The 19,956-nt window shown below is 35.6% G+C and overlaps 1 protein-coding gene across 1 annotated transcript in view; it reads left to right on the forward strand.

Moving 5' to 3' along the window:
* Positions 1-6,612: 6,612 nt before the first annotated feature.
* The window catches only part of LOC141502634 (cytochrome P450 3A24-like), a 59,146-nt gene continuing 45,802 nt past the window's right edge, over positions 6,613-19,956 (forward strand). The window contains exons 1-3 of the mRNA XM_074207445.1: positions 6,613-6,754; positions 14,257-14,350; positions 16,779-16,831. Coding sequence (XP_074063546.1) covers positions 6,684-6,754; positions 14,257-14,350; positions 16,779-16,831 — 218 coding nt within the window. The 5' untranslated portion in view covers positions 6,613-6,683. The remainder of the gene's footprint in view (positions 6,755-14,256; positions 14,351-16,778; positions 16,832-19,956) is intronic.

Here is a 19,956-nt window from a genome sequence, read left to right on the forward strand (position 1 = left end):
TATGTTTTGCAAATTATATATATATATATATATATATATATATATATATATATGATAAGCAAAAAACAATAAAAACCAGAAAACTTGTAAAAATATACATCACTGAGAAAAAGAAATTCCCACATTGGCCAAAAATGTTTGCCTCAGTTCTGCCTACAGTGACTATCACTTCTCTTTCAGGAGCATGCTTCCTCAAGATTGATTCCCAGGAATCATTATTGGTCATGACATTGATCAGAGATCATTAAACTTTCAAAGTTGTTCCCACTAGGACTCCAAGAGAGAGCAGCAGTATGGTATATGACTCCTTGAGAACCTCAAACCTTTCATCTTGATAAAAGATTAATAAATGGTGAGCCCAGAAAACAAAGAGTAGAATGGTTCTTATCAGCTATGGTTACACTGCAAGCAAAGATTTTGGTGAAACTTTTTGGGGAAAATAATTATATTAATGCCAGTTATTTCTGTGTTATAAACAGCTTCTGCAGTCTAAGCTCCTGATAATAAAGAAACCCAACAAAAATTACCATAAACTGATCACTTGTGGCAATGCAAATAGCATTCTCTCCCCAGGTTCTTTGCCTCTCCACTGAAGGAAATGAGAAATGTTTGCTTAGGGCTATTTTAAAGAATGGGTCCAAGTCACCTGCTACTCCATAAGGCCTTCTCTTAAATACCAATATTTTCCCATGAATGCTCTCTGGGTGTGACTTAAAGGGCATGGGATCTCAGAACAATCACTATGTGAAGGGTGGGAGGAACTACCTTAGCATATTCTTGACAATGGCTTGTGCATGAGAAGTAGCTTAAACAAAGCTGTCAAGAATGTGTATAACCAGAAAGGTGGGAAGTAGACTTGTTCTGACAGATTAGACTTGTTCTGCCTAAGGTCCCAGAGATTGGAAGCAAAGAAAATTGCTGGGGACAGTTTGAACTGTATTTAAAGTTGGGGAATCACCTATGAGGGAATAGAGTGGTATGTAATAGATGTCAGTAGAATTCTGCACATCAGCAAAAATGAAAAATTAGTCAACAGAAACACCATAGAGGACGTCATAAGAGAATGGTTAAAACCAGAATGGGTGGTGTAACCAGAGTAATGATGGACAGTCCTCATGGGCCATTGATTTACTCTCCATTGTTTACATCTGTTATTGGAGAAATTTCTTTCAAGTATGGGTTAGGATGGGTAGCTAGATGGCACAATGCCTCAGTTTCCTCAAATTTAAAATGAGCTGGAGAAAGAAATGACAAACCATACCAGTATCTTTGCTAAGAAAAACCCAAAGGAGATCACAGAAGGACAAACAAAAATGAAACAACAACAATAACATGAGTTAGATTAATTGACTGCCAGAATATTACCTCTCAAATTTTGTGATAATCCCCCCCCACATCTTCCCCCACCAAGAAGGACTTCAGTTGAGAATATGAACAAGAGCCACATAAAGGTCATGGATCCCCAAAGGAAGGAATAGCCATATGAATGAAGTAATAAAAAAAAATAGGGATTGGGACTGAACTCATTTCATTAATATAGGGAACTCCCTAGTTGACGAAACCATACTCTCCCAGTACAAGGCTGTTCCTTCTCAATTTATAGTCACAGAAAGTTGACCTAGGCACTGGGAAGTAAAATAGCTTGCTCAGGTGAAGGTGAAACTTCAACCCAGATCTTTGTGGCTTCAAGATTGACTCTCTCTTCACTGGGCTAAACTGTCTCTCAAAAAATATAATTTGTAGACATTTTAAAGTCTGTAAAGCAATTTGCATTCATCAGTCAACCCCATTCATTTGGATTTTTAAAAAAATTTATGGAATAAAACAGGTATTCCCATAATATAGTATAATTTAAAAAGATGATTGTACAAGAAACTACAAATCTATTATGTATAACTTGTCATTGTTTTTAAATATAGGATAAAGTTATCTTCTTAATTTCTTTTTCTTTCCTTTTTTTCTTCCCTCTTTTCCCTCCCCCCACCCTAGAGATAGTTATCATTAGACACAAATATGCTTATGTGTGTGTGTGTGTGCATGTGCATGTGTATGTATTGTGTGTGGGTGTGTAGAATCATTTTATATATACTTCTATTTATCAGTTCTTTCTCTGGATACAGATAGCATCTTTCTTCAAAAATCCTTCACAGTTAATTTGAGTATTTATAATAGTCAAAAATGAGTTATCTGCTCAAAATCGCATTTATTAAGTCCTTACTATATGCAAGGAATTGTTTTAAGCCCTGGGTATACAGAGAAAGACATTGTTACTGCTTCTACTCTCAAGTTGTTCACATTTTAATAAGAGAGACAACATGCAAATGATGCTGTACACATAAGATATACTGTATTTCCCCATGTATAAGATGTTCTTATGTATAAGACACACCTTAACTTGGGGGCCAGAAATTTGAAAAAGAAATATTACCTAAAGTTATTGCACTCAAGTTTTATTTATCATGAAATTCAAGGACCTTCTATTCTTAGCTTTCAGGAATCTTTTGGGCAAGTCTGGAGCATGGATGCATGCTTAGGCCATTCTGTTTCATGAACCTGAAGTGCCAATTGTGACCTCCTTTGAAATCAGCAACTACTTTTTCATCAGCAATTCTTCTTGCCTCATGCTCTTTAATACCTCTCTTCAGTTCCCTCTCTAAATTAGCCTATTTGACTGACTTGCCTCTCATGGCCTTTCTTCTTCTTCCTGTAGCCAGTCTTGGATTGTTTTTACAGTTGGAGGAGGACCAAATTGACATTCAGCAGCATGATTTCCATTCACTTTTGCAAACTGGATCACTTTGAACTTGAATTCAGCACTGGATGAAAATTTTTTCTGAGCCATTTCTGGGCAGAACGTGGCAAAACATAAACCTTAACCTAATATATGGTAACAAATGAAAAACAAAGAGCACAAAGACAGCAAGCATGAAAAAGCAAAAGAATGCAAGTAAAAAAATCTACAACCACTATATAAGATGCTTCCAGTTTTTAGACCCCAATTTTTTTGGAAAAGGATCCTATACAAGGAGAAATATGATATATAGGAAGGTGACCTATGAGAGAGGGGACAAGATGGAGGTGGGGGAGGATCTTTTTGCAAAATTTGAGAATTGAACTAAAACTGAAAGGAAGCCAGGAGATAGAAATGAAAAGGGAAGCATTCCAATACAGAGAGCTGGTCAGTGAAAAAGGACTGAGAAAGTAAATATTATGTTTTGTTTGAGGAAGAGGGAGAAGACAGATATTGATAGAAAGTACAGTACATGGAGTTAAGCATAAAAAAGACTGCAATGGTTTGAAGAGACCGGATTATGAAGGGTTTTAAAAGTCAAACATCCTGGGGGTAATAAGCACTGTAGTTTATTCAGTAAGAGGGTGACATAGTCACATGTTAGATTTAGAGAGATCACAGAAAGTTGAGTATAGGATAGATTGGAGTGGGAAGAGACTGGGGCAAAGAGACCAAACAGAAGGCTATTATAAAAATCCAAGTATTAGGAGATAAATATCTACACAAGGGTGATAACTGTTATAGGAAAGGGAAGGGAGCATGTATGATAGATACTGAAAATAGAAACTACAAGAGTTGGCAAGAAATTGAATGTGTGGGATAAGTACGAGGAGTTAAGGAAGACATTGAAGTTGTAAGCTTGAATAACTGGTAGAATGGTAGTCCCCTTGACCAAAATAGAATGAAGTTAGGTGGTGCAGTGAAAGGAGCACTGGGATTGGAATCTGGAAGAGTCTTCCTGAGTTGAAATTTGGCTTTAGACAATAAATATATAACCCTGGGCAAGTGACCTGTTTGCCTCAGTTCCTTATCTGGAAGATGAGCTAGAAAAGTAAATGGCAAACCATGCCAATTTATTTAAAAAAAAAAGAAAATGGGGTCATGGAAAAGTGACTAAGCAACAGAAAGACTATAATAGAGAAATTTAGGGGGGGAGGGAAAGTTATGAGCTCAGTTTTGGACATGTTGAGGTTGAAATTGCCTATAGCAATCTAGTTTAAAAAGGTTTCAGAGGCAATTGTTAACTAAAGGTCAGGAAAAAGCATGGAGTTGGATAAATAAGCCTGAAAATCATTTTCATAGAGATAATTGAATCTGGGATACAGTGAGATAGTATAAGAAGGAGTAGAAAAGAGGAGATTAGGACAAAGCTTTGGAGGAAAACTACAAAATAGTAACTTTGACATGGAGGAAGATTCAGCAAGAGAAACTGAGAAAGAAGAATAAGATAGATAGAAGGAGGATCAATAGAAAACGCTGTTGGTAGAAAACCTGAAAAGAAGAGAATATCCAGGAAAAAAAGATTAGTCATAGTATCAAATACTGCAGAGAGTTCAAGAAGTGGGATTTAGAAAAAGACGATAAGACTGGGCAATTAACAAAGCAATGATAACATTGCAGAGGAAATTTTTCAGTTTAATGATGGAATCAGAAGTCAGATTGGCAAGGGTTTAGAAGAGAGAAAGAGAAAAAGGAGAGAGAGAGAGAGAGAGAGAGAGAGAGAGAGAGAGAGAGAGAGAGCAATCATCTGAAGAAGGCATAAAAAAAGATCAAGGATGACTCTAAAGGAGTTTCATTGGCTAGGAAAGGGTTACATTTTTCTCTAAGTAGGGGTGAAGGAGAAGATACAAGTGAAAGACATCAGAATGATGTAAGATGATGAAGGTTGTAGAGAGAGTATTATGAATAGCTTCAGTTTTCTTTGAGGAAGCATGGGGTAAGATTCTGGACAGAGAAGGTGAGTAGAAGGGGGAAGCAATAGGAGGTCTGAGGGAAAATAAAAGGTTTGGAAAAGGCATTGTGGTGATTAGTGCATAAGGATTGTACTATTTCAGTTAGGACCAAATTGAGATTTCAGAAAACAAATTTTTAGATTACCCAGTTGACACAGTTTTGTTATTTCCTTTAACTGCATTTAAACTGCCCACAATTGGAAGCAAAAGCAATGGATGGTGAAATTAATCCAGGAAGCAAGGGAGTCAGATGTAGAAGACAGTGTGAAATGCACTATTCACCAAAGATCAACAGAGGGAGAATGCATATCAGAGCATAAGTGATGTATGACCTGGAAAGAGGTGAGGAGTGGATGGATTGGAGGTCATGCTGAAGATGAAGAGGAAGAACAGATTCAGGAGTTCTTAGGTAAAGAGAAAAGTGGAACGATAAAAGATTATGAAAAAAGATAATAGAATACACTATCATATTGAAGACACATAATGCCTTGCAATGAAAGGCAGCATGAATAGTGGACAGAGAACCACCCTCTGAACCTCAAAACTCTAATTCAAGTCCTCTGTTGGATATATTCTAGCTATGTGTCTGTGAATAACTCATTTAAATATTAGTGTTCCCAGGTAATTATACAAGACTGAAAAACCTGGGAAGACCAAAATGAACCAATGCAAAGTGAAGTAAACAGAACCAGGAGAATATTGTACATAGTAACAACATTATTATAATGATGATCAACTATTAAAGACTGGTCCAAAACAATTCCAAATGATATATGATGAAAAGTAGTACTTCCTTTCAAAGAGAGAACTGATGAACTCAGTGTATCCTGAAGTACATTTTTTTATTTTCTTTATTTTTCTAGGTTTTTTGATTTGTGTTTTCTTCTGCAATATGACAGAAGTTCTTTTTTTGCACACAAAAAGGCTTACCTCATATCATAGCTAGTCTGCATATTGATATTGGTGACTATAAGTGCAGGTATTACTATTAAGTCTTCACTTTAAAAATTGGCTTTTCAAACTATAAATTTTGTATTTATGCAAAAATTTTAAAAAGTATAAACATATTTTTTATGTTTATAAGAAGTATAGACACACATTCAGCATTTTTTTTCTTCCTTTAGCTCTTGGGTGATAATCTCAAAATGCAGAAACCACTTTTTGTTAGTAAAGGTCACCACCCTGTGTCTTCCAAGGTGCTCCACCTCTGTGGATTGCATTTGGAAATCTGACTAGCCCTGAGATCCTTGATTCCCTGTGCTATAATTTCAGGACCACACAGACATTTTAGGGGAAAGGTAAGGGGTAGAGAGGGTTTAGGGGAACTGGATTGAGGTCTTCTGAAAGGCATGACAAGGAGAATTCCATGTTACAGGAAGTAATTCAGAACTTCCCAAAGAAAGCAAGCGGGTTTTTTTTTTTAGGTTTTTGCTAGGCAATGGGGTTAAGTGGCTTGCCCAAGGCCACACAGCTAGGTAATTATTAAGTGTCTGAGACTGGATTTGAACTCAGGTACTCCTGACTCCAGGGCCAGTGCTCTATCCACTGAGTTGCCCCAAAACAAGTGTTTTAAGATGCAGTGGAAAGAGTCTTGGATTTGAGGCTGGAGATCTCAAATACCATCCCTGCTATTTTCTAGATCTGTGTAACCTTAGACAAATTACCTAACCTAAGCTTATTACTCATCAATAACATGAAACCAATTTCTGAAGTCACTTCCACAGTAAATCTATCTACCAGCTCTGAATTGAGTCATGAAAACTGTTTTGTGTTTCCTTTTGGAGACAAAGGTTGTGAGAAATAAACCATGTTAGGGCTGTTACCATGTGACCAGTAGCAAAAACCAGACACACCCCTAGAAAACTACTTCTAGATCATTGTTTCCTTTCCTTCCCATCAACAAGCAGAAGCCTCTGAGCCTGGATCACTAAGTCAGAAGCATGTGTTTTTTTCCCAACCTATCCATGGGAACCTGGACTTTATTAGTGGCTTGTGTCACACTGCTGATATTGTAAGTCTAGTCTCCCTTTATTTCTGTTTCAGGGTTGGGGTTGGGGTTAAGAAAGTGACAAACCTAACCATTCATAGCTTGGGACTTTCTTGATCTGTGTGCTCTAAACAAGTCAGACTTTTTGGCTCTCCCAGTGATTAACACACTTTTGGGGAATGAGTCCTTGGCACTGAAAGTGTTTTGAAAGAAAAGAATAAAGGGAGGTAGAAGGGAAAGAAGGAGAGGAAGACAAGCTCCAGTTCTCTCTCACAGAGAGGAATAAGGAAGTAAACAGATAAGGGAATTTACATCATAGCAAATTTGTATTTTTCTCATCCCATTCTTTGACCATAGGATTATAGATTTAGATCAGGAAGAGGCAATGCTTCCAAATCTCTCATTTTACTGGGTAGAGGGATGTTAAGGAACTTGCCCAGGGTCACATAGCATATAAATGTCTGAGGTGGCATGGGAACTCACTTCTTCTTGCTTCCAAATCCAGTGCCCTGTTCTTATACTGGAGATTGAAGAGACTTTTGGTTGTCTAGTCCAACTCTCTCATTTTTACCAGGGAAACTGAGACCCAGAAAGGTTAAAGGACATACCCTAAGCCAGACAAATAATTAAGTGGCAGAGGCTGTATTTGAATCCAGCTCCTATAGTTCTAGAATTGATCCTCTCCACTGAACCATGCTGGCTCCTTTTCTGTAAAAGGACCTGTGGGTCTGTGAGCCTCTCCCAAAGATTAACACACTTTTTGGGAATCAACCCCTGGCACTGAAAGTGTTTTGGAAAAAGAGTGAGTAAAGGTAGAAGGGAATGAAGGAGAGGAAGACAAGCCCCAGTTCTCTCTCAAAAGAGAGGAATGAGGATTGGTTCAAGGTTTCTTGCTGGAGAGGAAGATACCAATCAGTTCAGCAAGCATTATCATCATCAATTTTATCATTTCCACACTATATACTAGACATCATGCTAGATGCTCGGGATACAAATAAAGACAAAGAACAGTCTCTGCTTATAAGGAGCTCAAAGTCTATATTGATCAAAAAAGTTTAATATGAAAATATGTTTTGCATGATTTCATCTGTATGATAGGTATCATATTTCTTGCCTTCATAATGGGTGGAAGAAGGATTATAGTGAGGGAGAAAATTTGGAATTCAAAAAATTCTTTTAAATGATTGTTCAAAGAAAAAGCCTAATGGTCTTACCAGTTACTTGTACTGAGGATCGAGTATTATGGAGAAAGGGGCAGAGGTTAACCCCTGATGGACAATTGAGAATTGGACTTGGGAGCCTTAGATTTGTTGTAAGGGTATTAACCTTAGAGGTCAGATGAATTGGGTTCAGATTGCCAGTTCTGATACTGACTAGCACTGGGCAAGTGACTTTAGTCCTCTGAATCTCAGTTTACTCATCTGTAAGAGAGGGATGATAATAAAAATTGCCCTATTGACCTTAGAGTCTTGTGAAAAAAAAACTCAAGGCAAATAGGTACATTAAAGGAGAACACCATGGATTTGAAGTCAGAGGACTTAAATTCAAATCCTGAACCTGTTATTGGTTCTATGACCTTGGTCAAGTCAATTATGGGTTTCAGAGAGGTAAAATAAAGGGATTAGACTAGATGTCTTTTAAGATATAAACTAAAAATATAACTCTTAGTGAAAAGGCCAATAGAGGCAAATAGTTAAGTGACTTTCCCGGGGTCACTATAGAAAATTCAGGTCTAGAAATAAAGGTTAGAGAAATTGGGAATTTAGCCATGGAAGTGAAGGAAGGCATCAGAGTATGGTGACAAGAGACAGTGATCCCAGAGTCAGAAAACTCCTTATCTCACCTCTGATATATACTAGCTAAGTGGTTTGGGGCAGGTCATTTCATTTTCTTGGATCTCAAGAGTTCTTATCTATAAAATTAAGGGATGAATATAGAATAATCTCTGAAGTTTCTTTCAGTTCTAGATCTATGAAGGAAGAAAATAAGGAAAAAATAGCAAAAAAAATTATTAATCATTCTGATGTCATCCCTCACTTACATGATTAAATTCTTAATTTCCCTAGACCTTATGCCAATTCTGAATTTGCTATAATGTAGGCAACTAGGTGGTACAGTGTGTAGAGCATTCAGCAACTGGAGTTGGAAAGAACTGACTTCAAATACAGCCTCAGGAGACTTCTGGCCAAGATGGTGGAGAGAAGACAGGCACAGTTCTAAAGTACACCTGAATCTTCTTCTCATCAGACTTGGCTTAAAATCAACTTACACATACTTAGTTAACTTGAAAACATCTAACCTTTCAAGTATTAAAAGGGGAAAAGGGGAGGGGAGTGGGGGAAAAGGGGAACTAACAAAAGGAAGGGAAAAGGGAAAAAGGGAAAGGGGAAAGAAAGGGGAGGGGTGATATAGGAGGGCAAACACACTGAAGGGAGTGGTATTCAGAAACAAAATACTGGGGAATATGGATAAGGGGGGAAAGGGGGAAAAGACAAACAGAGGAAAGGTGGCATGGAGGGCAATAAAGAATTAGTAATCATAACTCTACTAGTGGGAGACCTCAACCTCCTGCTATCAGATCTAGATAAATTGAATCATAAAAGAAACAAGAAAGAAATAAGGGAGGTAAATAGATTGTTAGAAAAATTAGATATGGTAGACTTATGGAGGAAACTGAATGGGGATAGAAAGAAATATACCTTTTTCTCTGCAGTACATGGAACTTATACAAAAATTAACCATGTACTAGGACATAAAAACCTAATGATCCACTGCAGAAAGGCAGAAATAGTGAATACATCTTTCTCAGATCACAATGCAATAAAAGTCATATGCAATACTGGGCCAAGGAGATACAGACCCAGGACCAATTGGAAACTGAATAACCTCATTTTAAAGAATGAGTGGACCAAAACACAAATTATAGGAAGAATTAACCATTTTTATCCTAGAGAATGATAATAATGGAAACAACATACCAAAACCTATGGGATTCACTCAAAGCGACTGTCAGGGGATATATTATAGCTTTAAATGCTTACATGAATAAATTGGAGAAAGAGGAAATCAATGAACTAAACATGCAAACATGGAACTCTGCCTAACTCTTTCTATGAAACCAATATGGTTCGGATACCTAAACCAGGAAGAGTTAAAACAGAGAGAGGAAATTATAGACCTCTCTCCCTGATGAATATAGATGCAAAAAATCTTAAATAAAATCTTAGCAAAATGATTACAACAAGTTATCATTAGCATAATACATTATGATCAAATCCAGCCTCAGAAACTGACTAGTTGTGTGACTCTGGACCAATCACTTAACCTCTTTGCATCAATTTCCTCATTTGTAAAATGTCAGACAAGAAAATGTCCATCTATTCCATTATCTTTGCAAATGACTAACCAACAACAGTTAACATCTCCACCTAAATACTCTATTGACAAAACACAAACTAAACTTTCACTCCCTCATTTCCCAACCCAAACTATGGGTGACCAAAGTCCCTGTGCTAAAGGCTTGACAAATATTATATCATTAAACATAACAATTCTAATAGGTGTTATTATTACTACCATTTTACAGGTGAGGAAACTGAGGAAAACAGAGGCTATGTGACACACCCATTATCTTCTGGGGCAGGATTTAACTCAGGTGTCCCTGACCCCAGGACTGATATTCCATCCACTGTGCCACATAGCTATATCATCTATATAAATCCCATATAACTGAAGCCACAATTGTAAATAAGGTGAATTTATGTAAATGAAATATATATAGAGGACACAAGAGGGCAACATTTCTGGGGATGATCAAAGAGGAGAGAAAACAATGGAGACAGGAAATTCATTCAGAAAAACAGGAAATTATTTTGTATTTACTTACATGTGGATTATAACTCTTCAGGAAAATGTAAATTCCTTGAAGGCAAAGGATTTCATTTATTTGTTTTTCCAGTTCCTAGCACAATTCCTGGTCCATAGGAAATTCTTGTATTTCTTTGTTTAGTTGGATTAAGAAAGAATATGATGAGGATGGTGTAATGAAGTTTTAATGAAAGCCAAGGCAATTGAATATTTCAAGGAAGAGGTAGCCAATAGTGTCAAAAGGCACTGAAAGATCATAGAGAATAAGGGATTAAAACAAAAGACCATTTAGTCAATAAGGTCAACCTTGATCTTAGAGAGAGGAGTTGGTATGTAACAGAAATCCTACTAATCAGAGAATTAGGAGAGAGGGATTCTCATTCTGCTTTTGTCATCATTGAACTTAGATTTGGTGGTTGAGGTTTTTGGTAAGAACAGGAAATCAGGAAGGGAGTAAGAAGAGTGGCAGCAAGAAAGGAGTGAGAGAGTGTGTGGTGGTTCAAAGGGTTAGCAGCATTTAAAGAAGTTAGTTTTAGCTTATCAGAGGCTTAAACACATTTAGATAATATATGTAAAGTGCTTTGCAGACTTTAAAAGGGTAATATAAATGTCTAGTTTTATTGATGGTGGTGGGATTATAAAGCTAGTGAAGACCTAGGGATTGAAGATGCAAGAAATAGAGGGAGTAAGTAATGGCAGGGAAGGGAGGGGAGGTCCTTAAACTTTTTATGTATTATGGTTCCTTTTTTGCAAAATAGTGAACACTTCTCAGAATGTTGCTTTTAAATGCAGAAATAAAATACATAAGCTTCTAAAATAAACAAGTTATATGAAAATATAGTTATCAAAACATTTTATAAAATTATGTTCAAAGATTCCAGGTTAAGAATTACTAATCTAATGCAATGAGATTCTTGAGGAGATCTGGTCATGAATTTATAGATCCAAACTTAGAAGAGACCTCATAAGCTATCTAATCCAATCCCTTGATTCTAACTTGAGTCAGAAGATTGGGGTTCAATGCCTCTTAAAAAAGTTTTCTACCTGACACATAACCTTCTTACATCTGTTTCCTCATCTCCATAATGTAGGATTTGAACTCTGAAGTCATTTACAACTCTGATTCTGTGTTCCTAGGATCCCTCATTTTACAGCTGAGTAAGCTAGAGTTCAGGGAAGTAAAGTGATTTGTCCAATGTCATATGAGTTGTAAATATTAAAAGTAAGATTTGAACCTAGATCCTCTGACTCCAGTCAGTACATTTACTATAGAATGCTGTCTAGTTACTGAGTTCAATACCTTTAGTTTAGTTTTGCTTTATGGTGGCATTTTCAAGGAAGTGGAGAGGCAGCTAAGTAGCTCAATGGATAGAGCACTAAGCCTGGAGTTAGGAAGATGTGTTCAAATCTGGACTCTGACACTTACAAGCTATATGACTCTGAGCAAGTCCCTTGATTTCAGTTTGTCTTAGTTTCCTCATGTGTAAAATGATATGGAGAAGGAAATGACAAACCACTCCAATATCTTTGCTAAGAAAACCCCTAAAGGGGTCACAAAGAGTTGGACATGGATGAAAAATGCAGGAACATGAACAACAAAGCAGTTTTAGCTTTTTATTCTGAGAAAAGGAAGAAGAAAAAGACAATAGATGTAGAGTATTAGCAATTTTGCACAATTTAGTGAGATAGAAAAATGAAGGCATTAATATTGGATAATCAAGAGGTAAGAGAAACAGAGAGATTATCTATCTGGGTTGGTACAGGGGCATAGGGATATGGATGAAGTTTAGAAGCACAATTAGGAGTTTAAGGATACTGTGTCAATTTTGACTCCTCTCTTACCCCTCAGATGTAAACCATTGCCAGTCCTCTCAGTTCTGCCTCTTGCTCATCCATGCATCCACCTATCCATCCATCCATCCCCTTCTCTGTATTCCCATGACCACTTCCCATGGACCACCTCTCATTACTATTCACTTGAACAGAAATAGCCTCCACAGTGTTCTTTGCAGTTCTCTTCTCTGACTGTATCCATTACTCATACATCTTTCAGAAAAGTCTTTCCCATACTTGGGTTATGGTATACTTGGGTTATGGCACTTCTGCTCAAAAAAAAAATCTCCATTGGCTCTCTACTATCTCTGGAAAATATTCAAACTTCTTTACTTGGTATTCAAGTCCCTCCACATTCTGCCTTTGTTATCTCTACCTATCCAGTCTTGGTTCATATAGCTCTTTGTCTTCAAATATTATTTGCCTTGGCTAACACTGCTCCCAGGGCTTAGAATATGCTCTTTCCCCCTCTTTCTTGCTATTCTTCCATAGTTCATAGATGTAAAGATGAAAGAAATTTCAGAATCAATCAAACATTTACTATGAGCCAATACTGTGCTAGATCTAGGGATACAAACAGAAAAATGACCCAAGCCTCTGAGTAAGTAGTGAGCACCAAGTTATTAGTGAATAACAAAATTGTCCAATGGATCTGAGCTCTGTGACCTCTTTCACTGCTCTTCATTTTCATGAGTATAGGGAAGAAGGCAGGAGGTGGGATTGATCCAGGCATGGGGTTTGGAAAAGAATGAGTGCCCATAGGACAAGAATGCTGGGGATTCAAGGTGGAAGGTAGTATACAACTGAACTGGTTAATGATAGATTAAAAGGAGAAAAGTTAAACCAGAGCAAGGGTGATTTCCTGGAAGGCATGAAGAATAGGAAGACTGAGGCAAAGGGGACAAAGGGAAGAGAAAGAGAGGGGAGTGGGAGGTAAAGAGAAAATTTCAGAATGATGGATTATGAAAAAGAGTGATACTGACCATTCCCATACATTCATTCATGTATAAGCCAAGTGAAAGTGCAGATCATGGAGTTTGGGGTTGATTAACTGGGAAACAATCTTTTCAGGGAGACATCAACTTGTAAGTTGAATTCCCTAAATATAAGATGGGAGTGAGATAGAGAAGAAGACTATAAATCAAATCCTGACAAAGGAGATAAAACAACCTGAAAATTTTGTTGAAATTTTAATACCAAGGATTAAATTTTTGTTGTTTTAATCCTAAGGATTTATACTTACACTGTAATCATTAATGAAATTATGCCCTAACACAAAGATATAGATCATTTCTTTGTACTCAATAAATATTTTTCAAATGGATATAATTCAATAATATATCCTTCAATCTAAAGTTTCCACCAAACCCCAAACTTTCCCAATGATAGCAAAGAGTAGACAATAATGGGTTTAAAAAAAAGAAAGCAATTTGGTTATTGAATTTGTAATTAAGAACTTTTGTGGTGGCAGCTAGGTGGTGCTGTGGATAGAGAGAACTCTGATTCTGGAGTCAGAAATACCTGATTTCAATTCCAGCCTTGGGTACTTAAGAGCTTGTAACCCTGGAAAGTCTCAAACTTTCTCTGATTTAGTTTCTTCAACTGTAAAATGAGGATAATATTGATACTTATCTATCAGTGCTATTATGAGGATATAATGAGATAGTATTTATAAATTTTGAAATACTATATAAATATAAATCATATGGGATATCATATTTATCTTATAATGGCATTTTATACATGATAAATATAAAACAAAAACTACTTCTTGTCGCTGTTATTATTAGTATTGTCTGTATTTATTAATTTTTTTCCCCTCACAGATATGGGATTTGGCCATATAACCATTTCAAGAAGCTGGGTATTCCTGGGCCAAGGCCTCTTCCATTCATTGGGACATTTCTTGAGTATCGAAATGTGAGTATAAATAACCAGGAAAAAAGACAACTACTTCCTTTTCAGTGTTGGCATCCTACTATTTCTTTACTTTTTATTTCTCCCCACCACCATTTTAATATGTACTACTTTGAAAAGGAAGATTTTGGAATGGAGAGGTAAAGAGGCAAATATCTTCAGACATAACATTTGTCCTTCATTTTCAAAGAAGACCATAACATCAGGGAGGTGATGCCATGACAAGCAAGTGAATTTGATTTGGGTGAGGGGAATTCTGTGTTAAGTCACTGGCCTCACATTCTCCTCCAGAGTCATTTGAATCCAATGAGCAGATATGAATCAGGATGAAGAGATGGCCCTGGATGGAGGCAATCAGAGTTAAGTGATCTATTCAAGGTCACACAGCTAGTAAGTAGCAAGTATCTGAGGATGGATTCAAACTCTCATCCTCCTGACTCCAAGACCAGTGCTCCAAACACTGCACCACCTAGTTGCTCATCTCCAAACAAAACAACAACAACAACCAAAAACAGAGGCAAGGTTGGAAGGCTAATTTCTTACACTCAACATGGTATATTGGTAGAAACAATGGCACTGGATTCAGAAGTCCTAAGTTTGAGATCTGCCTCTACTTCATAGTAGTTGTTTAATCCTTGCATAATTAGGATTAAAGGGATAACTAGGTAGCAGGTGAATAGGGTGCTTGCTGACCTTGGAGTCAGGAAGATCTACGTTCAAATTTAGCCTCTGATACTCACTACCTGGGTGACCTTGGGTAAATCCTTTAATCCTGTTCGTCTCAATTTCCTTATCTATAAAAGGAACTGGAGAAGGAAATGGCAAATCACTCCAGGGTCTTTGCCAAGAATATCTCAAATGGGCTCATGAAAAATAACTAGACCAAAAAAAAAATCAGAGCTAAATCACTGAACCTCTCTTACTTTCTCTTTGCTCACCTATGATAAGAAACTGTAAGAATACTTTCACTTTTTACATCTCCATAATACTGGGAGTAAAGTAATTTATAAACCTGAAAGTATAATAGAAATAAATGTGGACAGTTATTAGAGATAATGTGTCTTGAAAAACCAAGTTTTTTCCAGGTTTCACCTTAGACTCTTATTACTTGTTTGACCCTGTGCAAGCTATTGTCTGTTTCCTCATCTGTAAAATGAGGGGCTGAATTTGATGGTCTCTAAGACCTCTTGTAGCTTTAAATATTTGATCCTATCATTCTTTGATCCTTCACCATTATCATCTCCTCCCAAATTCAACATGAAGGAAAAAAATCTCAGAGCTCCCACTCTCAAAATGGAGGCATATCAAAGAACTTCAGTATTCCTCCTTTTTTAGTACACAGGGTTAAACTCTCTTTGCCCTAAACTTTAGATTTTTGAATAGGAGTCAGATTTTATTGTGATTTTATTGACATTGGAACTCCTTTGGAAGAGCCCTCCTCTATTAATACAGATCAATATTTACTCTACAAATTTAATTTCAAGGAGTTGTCCAGGACACTGAGAGATAGGCTATACTTGTTCAGGGTCACCCAGTCAGTATGTATCAGAGATGGAACTTGAACCCTGTCTTACCAACTCAAAGACTATCCCTCTGTTTACTATAATAAACACCTGCTGCGTTCTAGACCCTGTGATGGACATAGATACTGATTTAACACTCATCTCTAGAAAGGTCTTTCTGTTGATGGCTACTGTCACTTCTTGGGTTAAACTATCCATTTGCATTCTGCACCAATACTAATCACAACAAGGCCCTCAGAAGTATAAAGGTAGTTTGCTCCCCTCAGTAAAATTAAGGGATTAGCCTAATCCAAGGATTCTTAGACTGTTTTTTGTCACAATGGTTTTCTTTGGCAGTCTGATGAAGCCTATGGATTCCTCCTAAGAATATTGTTTTTAAACAAATAAAATAAAATATATTAAGATTAGAAAGGAAACTGATCATATTAAGGAAAGCAATTATCAAATATTTTTTAAAGCAAATTTACGAACCCAGGTTAAGGACCCCTGTGCTAGATGATCTCAAAATCCATTTCATCTCTAAATGATGGCTGTGGGAATTTCTTTTGTTGAACTATCAATAAATATAATATATATATATATATAATTTATTTTTAATTAAATTTATTTTAAATTTTAATTAAAATTTTTTTAATTTAAATAAATTTAAATTTTTTTAAAAATCCCATGCTAGATGAACAGTGAATAAGATAGTTCTTCTTGACTTCCTCTCCCAGTTCCTATTGAAGGTATTTAGGAAGAGCCCAGGGACATTAAAATGCTTTTCCTTCATTGTTTCTCAACTCTCTACACAACAAGGTTGTTAGACCAGATGATCACTCCAGTTCAAGCATGGCTGGTGCCCTTGGTATGATGCTTATGATGCCAGTGTTCTTACCATTGATTAATGTGCTTTAATTACTTTTCAGGGAATTGCAGAGTTTGATCAGAAATGTTTTAAGAAATATGGCAAAATGTGGGGGTAAGTATAAAAGATGACCCCACTCTATTAGAGCTTACAATCTAAGATGTAAACATAGATAAATTTGACAGAATTAGAGCAAGTGATTGTTGTTTTCATAGGTTGGTAGGAAGGGAAAGAAAAAGTGTTGTTTGGGTTCCACCTTAAAAGATAAGAAGGAATTTAATAAAGAGATTATACAGGGGCAGCTAGGTGGCAGTGGATAAAGCACCTGCCCTGGAGTCAGGAGTACCTGGGTTCAAATCCAGTCTCGGATACTTAATAATTACCTATGTGTGTGTGACCTTGGGCAAGTCACTTAACCACGTTTGCCTTGCTAAAAAAAAAAGAGAGAGAGATTATACAGCTAAAGAATGGCATTGTAGAAATAACCCTGGATTTGAAGTTAGGCTCTGGATTTGAATCCCAGTTCTGTGTCTCACTGCTTGTATGATCCTAGTTAGAGTCTCAATTTCCCATTTTGTAAAATAGAACAATTTGTCTAGATGCTCTCTGAGAATCTGTCCATCTCTAAATCCTATGATTCTATAATAATAAGACAACCAACAGGTACAGCTAAGAATATGAGGTCAAGCACCCTGAGGGAGGAGGGAAGGCTCTCTGTAGAGATGAGCACAGACAGCTTCAGTTACACCAGCAAGTGATGATCTCAGACCTTGTTGAGAACCTAGACTGTGGCACAAATGTTTCAGCAAAGATTGTTATTTTTTGTACATGAAATTGACACATGCCACAAAAAAGGAACTACTTGCTCCTTTTAAATATATAATAAAGTAATTGTGTAACTCTCTTCCCCCCCCTTTTTCTCTCCCTCCTCCAAGCTAGTGATAGCTACATTTACATACAAATAGACACATATATATGTAAAATTATTCTCTGCCTACTTCTACTTACCAGTTCTTTCTTTGGATTCAGGTAATGTCTTCTTTCAAAGGCTTTTTTAATAGTAAAATTTGGGTATTTAAAATAAATGACTTAGCTGCTCAAAGTTGCACTTAATATTGCTGTTACTGCTATAAATTGTTCTCTTGGTTCTATTCATTTTGTTGTTACTTTTTGCAAATCTATCTATGTTTGTCTAAAATAATCTAGTTCATCATGTCTTATTCCACAGTCCTATACTGTCTCCATTGATATACCAGAGCTTATGCAGCCATTTCCCTCAACTGACTGGCATCCCTCCAATTTCCAATTTTTTGCCACCACAAAGAGAGCTTGCTCTAAATATTTTAGAATGTACAATTTCTTTTCCTTTTTCCTTAGTCATCTGGGGAAAGAGATCTATTGATATTGCTGTTTCATTGGTGATGACAATTTAATATTTCTTTGTATAAAATTTCAGATTGCTTTCCAAAAAGTTTGAAACAATTCACAGCTCCACCAACAATGAATTAGTGTCTCAATTTTTCCATATCCTCTTCAACAGTTGTCACTTTCCCCTTCAAAAATTTTAGTCAATTTTATACAAAGTTTAAAATGATATCTCAAGGTTATTTTAATTTGCATTTCTCTGATCAATAATGATTTAAAACTTTTCACATGACTATAAATTATTTTAATTTCTTCATCTGTAAACTTTCTGATCATATTCTTTGACCATTTAGCTATTGAGGAATGACTTGTACTCTTAAAGATTTGACAAAATTCTGATCTTGGCTAAATTTGCTTAATTTGACTTATTTTATTTTATAATTTATTTATTTGATTAATTTGATTTATTTTATAATTTATTTAATTTATTTTATAATTTATTATAATTAAAATTACCCATTTTACCCCTTACACTGTCATTTCTTGTTTTTTTTCCCCCATGAATTGTAGTCTATCCATAAAGTCTGATAGGTGATATGTTACATGTTCTTCAAATTTTCTTGAAATATCTCTCTTTACATCTATGTAATGCATTCATTTTGACCATATCTTGGTAAATTATATAAGATACTAGTCTAAGCTCAATTTCTGCTTTCCAGCTTTCTGAACAATTTTCAAATGAATTCTTATCCTAAAAAGTTGTCTTTATATTTGTCCAACACAAGGTTATTATATTTATTTGCTGCTGTAAATTATATGTCTATTCTATAGATAGTTTTGATAATTACAGTCTTATAGTTTATGACCTGGTACTGCTTCCCTTACATTTTTTTCTGTTAGTTCCTTTGATATTTTTGACTTTTTGTTTTTCCAAATGAAATTTGTTATTATTTTTTCTAATTCAGTTAAAAAAATTGGGTAATTTCACTAGAGAAGCATTAAATATATGAATTAAAATAGATAAAATTGTCATTTTTATCATATTGGTCTGGTTTTCCATGAATAATTCATATTTCAACAATTATTTAAATCTGATTTTATTCATATAAAAGGTTTTTAAAAAATAATTTTGATCATATTGTTCCTGAATTTGTTTTAGCAGGTGTGTTTCAATTTATTTTATAATGTCACTAGCATATCTCTTACTGTCTCTTCTTTCAGGATTTTTTTTTGATATATAGCAGTGTTGATGATGTATGTGGATTTGCATTATATCCTGTTAAATTTGTTAATCTTTGTTAAAATTATTCATTGTTTCAGTTAACTTTCTAATTGTTTTGATAATTTCCAAGTATATCATCATATCATCTGTAAAAAGAGATTGTCTTATTACCTCATTCTGTATTCTGATTCTTTCTATTTTTTTCTTCTCTTCTTACTATTGTTAGGATTTCCAATATAATATTAAATGATGGTGGTTTTGGGCATTCTTGATTCACACCTATTTTTTCTGGGAGGGCTCCAAGTTTATCCCCATTATAAATAATATTTGCTTATGCTTTTGAGTAAACAGTTTTAATCAGTTTGAGTGAAAAATCCATTTATACCTACACTTTCAAATATTTTAATAAAAATCACTATTATATTTTATCAAAACCTTTTTTCTGCATCTATTGATATAATCATAGACTTTTATTGCATTTGTTATTGATATAACCAATTATGTTAATAGTTTTCCTTATATTAAACAATCTCTGAATTTCTAGTAAATCCTGATTGGATAAAACAAAGTATACTTTGAAATAAATTGTTGTAATCTTTTAATTGCTATTTGATTTATGCTTTTGCATCCATCTCCATTAATGAAATTGATC

Source organism: Macrotis lagotis, chromosome X (assembly GCF_037893015.1).
Source record: "Macrotis lagotis isolate mMagLag1 chromosome X, bilby.v1.9.chrom.fasta, whole genome shotgun sequence".
NCBI lineage: Eukaryota > Metazoa > Chordata > Mammalia > Peramelemorphia > Peramelidae > Macrotis > Macrotis lagotis.